Source organism: Emiliania huxleyi, assembly GCF_000372725.1.
Source record: "Emiliania huxleyi CCMP1516 unplaced genomic scaffold EMIHUscaffold_60, whole genome shotgun sequence".
Taxonomy (NCBI): domain Eukaryota; phylum Haptophyta; order Isochrysidales; family Noelaerhabdaceae; genus Emiliania; species Emiliania huxleyi.
Window position 1 is genome coordinate 195,176 of NW_005197506.1, and position 6,769 is coordinate 201,944.

The following is a 6,769-nucleotide window of genomic DNA, read 5'->3' on the forward strand; positions in this document are numbered from 1 at the left end:
ACATCTGAGTCACCTCGGCGTCAGAGGAGCGGCGGGCGACCTGTCAGAGCCTCTCACTCCGATCGCAGCTGCCTCTGCGCGTCCTGTGGATGTACCTTTGTCGCGCGCCGGAGATGACTCGACGCCGCTGAGATCGGAGATTCAAGCTCTGACAGGTCGCACGTCGCTCCTTTGACGCCGACGTGACTCACCCGTGCAGATCACATCAGGACACGGTCTCGACGCGCTCGGTACGACGCCTGCGACCCGTCTTGGGTCAAGTGGCACGACGCTCATCGCGCCTACCAGCGCTGCCGTGCAGGTTGCCACGACGAGGTCGAGCACGCTTCTATACGCTCGCCCAGCCTCCCTTTCCATCCCATTAGGCAGCATGGGAACGGTGGCGAGCAGAGGCAAAGCCTACGAGGGGTGGTGGAACCACATGTCGCGGCTACTGCCGGCTCGACCCCACGATAGCCTCCGGAGGCTGACTTTGCGGCACCATCATCGGACGATGTCGACGAGTTGGGTCGCGCTCGCGGTAGCCAGGTAGCCCCCCATACTAGTAGCACCGGCCATGGCCGCAGGAAGCTCGGGGGAGGGCGCTGGGAGCAACACGGAGCTCCGTTGGACGCGTTTTCAAGATTAGCGTGTCAGGAGTGAATTCAGAATTGGAACTAGCCGGTAGCCCAATCACAAAGAGGGCAATTTTTTTCTCGCCTGACCTAACTACAACGAAGCCCGCATCCGCACGCGCGACTCATCCGCGGGCTGGCCGTTCCCGCGCCAGTGCGGGCGTGACGAGGTGGCGCGGTAGCGATGCTAGCGCAAGGCTACGGTTGGAGCCACAGCTCTCGCCAAATTCCACGCACTTTCTCGGCATCGCTGGCAGCGCCGCGTTGGACGGGCAGCCCAGCCGGCCTTTCCTTCGCGCAACACTCGCCTGATTGCGCCAGGCGCCGGTCATGCCGTGCAGCGCCACGGGCCCGGCCAGCAGGCCGCGGTGCAGTCTGAGCGGCGTTCGCGGGCCGTCGAGGCACAGCTTGGGCCACGCGCGGGTCAGCGCGTCCGGGCCGGTGTTGTCCGGCTCGTAGCAGGCACGGTTGTATCTCGCGACGAGCTCCTTCGCGAGGCTCGCCCAGAAGGGGTGGCGGGGCGAGCGGGAAATCATGATCGACTGGCCAATCAGTCGCTCCTTCTCCCACGGCAGCGTCAGCTCTGCATCGCGAATGGCGCACCGCAGCATCGGCAGCGAGAGGAGCGCCACATCTGCGTCTGCGTAGACTCCGCCGTAGAGGTATAGCAGCGCGTACCGTGCCATGTCGACCCTCTCAATCGGTGTGCGCATGCGGCCGATTCGTGCGGCCAGGTGCGGAAAGGCGCGCCGAACTAGAGGCTGCAGGTCGGCGTCGCGCCACCGAAGCACGCGGACGCCCGGCTGCCGCCATGTGCGTAGGAATGCAGACCACTGTTTCTTCCACTTGTTCGACTGCTGCGCTGGGAGGAGCTGGTGCAGCAGTACGGTGCTATTGTCCGTAAACGGTCGCTCCATGGCAATAGAAGAAAAACTCCCGCAGACGCGTGCGGGGCGGTGGTGTGTCGTGTGTGTGTGTCTGTGTGAATGCGACAAGGATAACACTTCGCGGTGTACATGTAGTTGAGCACCTGCCCCCGGCGGGTCCGCGAGCAGCGGCGCGTGACAGCCTGCGCGCCCTCGCAATCGCCGCCGCGGTCAGGCCACAACCCAATCCGGGCCACTCGTCCCGCAAAACCGCTCGCCGCCAACTGTGAGGAAGTCGTACTCGCATAGGCCCGTTCTGCTCCGCTCCACGTCAAAGACAAGCACGCTGAGCGGAACGGCCGGCAAGCCTCTGATTGTGCATCGTTGGAGTGATGAGTACATACCTAGAAAGCCTGGGCTCGTTGCGCACTGCTTTTGCACATTGAGGCCGCAGGGGCCTATGACGGTTGGCAATCCAGTCTGGATGGTAGTCTCAAGAAGGGCGCCACTGGCGTTAGGGAGGGAGGTGGACTCGTTGCTCATGGGCGACAGCGGCGCCGCTGGCTCGGCCCTCTGGTTGCTGCGCCTAGTCAGCGCGAGACGCGGATTACGTTTTTGCCCATTTTCGGTCATCCGTCAAAATATCTGAAGATCTGACCGGGGGATTCTCCCCAAACCTTGCTCAGCTGATCCAGCACGGGCCGTAGGCCAGGCCTGGGCAAAGAAACCAGTACCTCATCAGGCTTCCCTGAGCGTCACAGCTCGGTGATCGCGCCGGCCGGACACCACTGTAACGTCCGTTCCGGGCATTTTGAACGCGACCTTCGGGGGCAAAGACATGGGCTCTATGGCTCAGACTGGACTCCTCTTGGTCCCTTCTGATGCCCTAGGCCACACCTGGGCCTTACCTGGGGCTCTAGGGGGCGGGCGGGGTTTGCCCCCCGAAACTGGCATGGGGAACCTTAACGGCGCCGATTTTTTGTGGGAGTTTTGGGAACCCCATAGGAGCTGCAGACGGCAAGGAGTCCGAACCCAGTGGCACTGCGGCAGTGGCAGTGCGGCCGCTGGAACAAAAAGAATGAGACTCCCTCGCACAGGAGGTCGGAAGGGTAAGCGATTTGGGCTCATGCGGCGCCTGCTCTTCCTCTTGCTCGCCGCGCGGTCGGGAGCCGGAGTGGGTGGGTCGGAGCTGCTGCAACGGCGCGCGCGGGCGCGAGGGGTACGCGGCCGTACGCGCGCGTATCCGCGGGACGGTATACTAACTACCGTGTCGTGAGGAGAGGGGGGGGTCTTGCTACGCGTCCTCCAGAAAGGCTCTCCTCGTGCGGCGCGATATACCCCCCGCGCCGTGTTCGCGCCGTTCACTTGCGGGGGCCGCGCGTGGCGACGGCGAGCGCGGCGACGACGAGCGCCGGCGGTAGCACAAAGGCGGCGGCGATGAGGCCGTCGAGGGCGGCGATGGCCGGCGTGACGAGGGCGGGCGGCACCACCTCGAGGTACTTGCGGTACGTGGCGCGGCCGCCGTCGAAGAGCGGCTCGATGGCGGCGTCGTAGAAGGTCTGCGCCGGCGCCGGGAAGAGGTAGGTGAGCAGGTTGCACGCCGAGAGCGGCAGCGGGTACAGCTTGGAGGAGAGCATGTGCGTTGAAATCCACTCGGGGTAGACGGAGGCGACGACGCCGTTGGCGAGGATGGTGCCCGAGGCGGTGAGCGGGTTGATGATGCCGCTGCGGGCGTCGGTGACGCGCTCGACCGTACGGCCGTTGGAGAGGCGCGAGCCAGCCTACGGGGAGCGGCTCCGTCCTCCGAGAAGGCGTCGACATAAAGGCAGGCTCCAAGAGCCACGTTGAAGAGGGGCCCGCCTTGGCCTCGCGTGCCGGTGCCCACTCGCCGTCGAGCTGGGGCGAGGAGGGGAGTGGGTGAGAGGGGGAGCGATGGGGCGGGGGGGGCAAAGGGCAGGGGGGGTTGGCACAAGGGTGAGTCTGCCTGCTCACTTGTCGCCCGATGGGACTTGTCTCCACCTCGATGAGGCTGCTCGAGCGCCGCGCCGCGCTCTTCTCGGCCGTGCTCCTCGGCGCGGCACAGCCGCCTCTGCCGTCGCGCGCGGCTCTATCTGGCGTGCCTGATACGGCCACCGCCGACGAGCTGGCCGCCGCCTACGCCGCTGGCGCGAGAGCCGATGGCGGCCGTGGAGCAAACACGATGATCCGCAAGCGTGCTGAGAGTGGCGTGCAGCGCGTTGGCAGCGACAGCCCCGTCTTCAAGCCTGGAGCGATCCTCGACGGCGTTCGCAGCGCAGACGGGTCGACTGTGGACGTGTCGTTTGCCTACCCGAAGGAGTGGACCGTGGCGGGCGGCCCAAACCTGGACGTCCGCGACGTCCGGACGTCGGACAGCGCCTACCTGCTCGCCGCTCCTCTGCCGAGCGGCCAGGCTCTGGACACGTTGCCTCGCAGCTTCTTTGCCGAGCTCCTCTTCCGAAGCGACGGCAAGTACGGCGCGTACGGCGGCGTCGACGACTTTGCAATCGCGGAGAGCGGCGTGGCGCTCCTCTCGTCCCCGTCGGGCGGTGAGCAGCCGTACCGACGGCTGAGCCTCCGCTTTGACGTCCTCACGTACAACCAGAACACCGTGCGGAGGCGTGCGCTCGTCTCGGCGACGGCGGCGGGAGGCTCGGTGTACGTGCTCGTCGCCAGCTGCCTCGGCTCGCGCTTCAAGGAGGCGCAACCCGCCCTTGCCTCGATCCAGGACAGCTTCCGCGCCCTCGCAGCGCCGCGGAGATTGCGCCCAGGGCCTGAGGACAAGCCGGCGTGAAAGAGCCGCGCACTCATGCAGGCGTTCCGCGCGGTGGCGCGCTCCTCGACGGTCTCTGTGCTTGCAGGCAGTAGCCAGTACGTTCCTATGATCCCATCTGCAGCGATATTTGCGATTATTGTCGTAGCTCTCCATTTCGCTGCGAATTGTATCTCCCGCTGATCTCCTGGGGAGATTCGATATAGCAGACTGGAGCCGCCGAGGCCGCGACCCGAGACGCGCCGCCCGACGAGCCCCCACTGTAGTGTATCGGCTTTACCCCCATGCCCCCCCCCCCCCTCTCGATCCAGTGGACTCCTGATTCTCAGCATTCGGTGCACGGTGGCTCGGGGACTGCTCATTCACATTCTCCACGTTTTTCGTTTTGCCGTACGCGCCATTTCGAACTCACACCTGCCTCGCATATCTCTCCTATCGATGCGAGGTCGGTAGACGGTACCTGGTCCGATTTGTCATGGACATGGTGTCAGACAGTAGGCTCGACACAGGTGTGCGGACCACTGGCGGCGGCGGCGCCGCGCGGTGCTAGCACTCTAGCACTAACACAAGGGTCAAAAGGCAAAGAATTTTACAACAAAACTCCCCTCGCACGACACTGGGCACCAGGTCATGCAAAATAAATCCGAGAAATATTCGGCGGTGTACAGCCGTTTTTGCTTGAGAGCCCGCCTTAGCGAAGCGGGAGCGAGGACGCCCTTCAGGACAGGAGAGAGAGAGCGTTTTGTGGTGTTGGTGTACGCAATAACGGGACAGGGTGGTTGTTCTCTCTATCTCCTCTTCTAGCTCTTAGCATGAGCTGCGCCCGGTGTCCGACCCCTTTTGCGCAGCAACACCTTAAACTTTTAGGCCCTCCAAATTCGGGTCGGAGCGTAGCGGAGTGGGCCCCGAGTTTGAAAAGGGCGACGGACGCTTGCGTCCTAGCCTCCAACAACGCCTCCCCGGCGCAGAGGGGCCCCCGGAGGGATGCACAACCGCTCCACGCCACGCCGCTTGCGGCGGTCCTCTTCCCAGCTCTGCTGAGGGCCCACACGTTATTTACAGAACCACAGAGGGCGCGACGGGCTCCGCCGCGCGATGCCCCCCATCTTTGAGGGCGCGCACTCGCCATGCCCCCCCCAGTGCTGCCGGGACCCCCCAATGGCATCCAGCTCGACTCTCTCGATCCCGACGTCGACGGGGACGGCAAGGTGTCCGCGCTCGAGAGGAAGCTCCACGGCAAACTGAGGGCTGCCGATCGCGATGCGAACGGCGTCCTTCCATCTCCACCGCCACTCTGAGGGGAGAGGGAGACTGTACACGAGGGCAGAGGGGGAATGCACACGGGAGTGATACGTGAACGGTCCTTGTCGCATTCAGGCACTCACTCCGCAACGGTGGCACAAAGTGCATGATACACCTTCGCATGCCCTGTCTGTCGTGTGAATCTTGCGTGTGCGAGAGAGCTCATTCGTCATTGTAAAACTCTTTCTTATGGTGCAGGGGGTCGGGAGGGCCGAGTCGTGCGTCTCTGGAGGTGCGTCTTCGATTGGTTGTCCGGTGGTGCGGTGGAGGTAAGGTAAGGTAAGGTAAACTTCTCCACACACACGAGGTGGTGGGCAAGGGGGGGCGACCCTCGCGTCTCCACGTCTAACGACGGGAGCCCCACGGCATTAAAAGTGCAAGGCCCAGTGCGCGTGCACAGTGCGTTGTCTTCCGTGCCTTAGTGTTGTGAGAGCGAGTTGGCTCCTAAAGTCCTCGCAGGAGTCGCTTACGCGGATCTCGCGCTTTTTTTTTCTGACGCCGATACTGCACCTTTCCCATGTCTGCTGGATTCGAGGACCCCTTCTCAAGCCTGCCCGCCGCCGTCATCGGCCACATCCTCGGGCTCGGCGACGCTCGCACCGTCTGCATGTGCGCGAGCGCGAGCGCGACTCTCGCCGCCGCCGTCGAGGAGGCGGACGCGCCCATCTTTGCGTCGCTGGTGCAGCGGCGGTATGGCCACCTCGAGGGGTGGGCGATCCCCGCGGCGGCGCTCGCGCCGCCGCCGCACGACCCGTGCGGCTGGCGCGCCCTCTACTACCGCCTCGCCGACCGGCGGTCGGACGGATTTTGGGGGCGCATCGCCGTCGGCAATGTCACGCATGAGGCGCTCGTCGCGCGTGGGCTAGTGCGGCCCACCAGGCCGGCGGCGCGGGGGTGCGTCCTGCTGATCGACGACGCGATCTACGACGTGACCGCCTTCGCGCCCCTCCACCCTGGCATGGCCGCCTCCCTCCACCTCTTTAGCGGTTCGGACGCGACCGAGCCCTTCCACGACGTCGCCCACTCGGCAGAGGCGCGCCCCTCCCCGAGCACCCGCCGCCGCAGCCGCCTCCCCCTTCACCGCCAAGCCCGCCGCCGCCGCGCCCGCCACTGCCCCACTTCCCAACCTCCTCCTTGCAGGCCCTCCGCATCATGCGCTCCTTCCTCGTCCCTGGCCTCCGCCTCCCGCACGAAGG

General features: G+C 65.1%; 3 protein-coding genes across 3 annotated transcripts in view; 2 read left to right on the forward strand and 1 right to left on the reverse strand.

The window, feature by feature from the left end:
• Positions 1 to 669: 669 nt before the first annotated feature.
• EMIHUDRAFT_357584 (hypothetical protein) lies at positions 670 to 1,342 on the reverse strand (the record flags this gene model as incomplete). Its single annotated transcript, XM_005764195.1, has 1 exon — positions 670 to 1,342. A coding segment is annotated over exon 1 (511 nt), but the record flags the coding sequence as incomplete, so codon positions are not given.
• Positions 1,343 to 3,492: 2,150 nt separating this feature from the next.
• EMIHUDRAFT_357586 (hypothetical protein) lies at positions 3,493 to 4,658 on the forward strand. Its single transcript, XM_005764196.1, has one exon. The coding sequence runs from the start codon at positions 3,504 to 3,506 to the stop codon at positions 4,290 to 4,292; it is 789 nt and encodes a 262-aa protein (XP_005764253.1). The 5' UTR covers positions 3,493 to 3,503; the 3' UTR covers positions 4,293 to 4,658.
• Positions 4,659 to 6,090: 1,432 nt separating this feature from the next.
• EMIHUDRAFT_214147 (hypothetical protein) overlaps positions 6,091 to 6,769 on the forward strand; it is a gene marked incomplete at both ends in the record, with an annotated part of 1,582 nt that continues 903 nt past the window's right edge. The window contains 2 exons of the mRNA XM_005764197.1: positions 6,091 to 6,281; positions 6,453 to 6,588. Coding sequence (XP_005764254.1) covers positions 6,091 to 6,281; positions 6,453 to 6,588 — 327 coding nt within the window. The remainder of the gene's footprint in view (positions 6,282 to 6,452; positions 6,589 to 6,769) is intronic.

Bases quoted from the DNA above. Each gene is read 5' to 3' on its own strand.
- EMIHUDRAFT_357586 (XM_005764196.1), top strand. From the start codon at position 3,504: ATGAGGCTGCTCGAGCGCCGCGCCGCGCTCTTCTCGGCCGTGCTCCTC.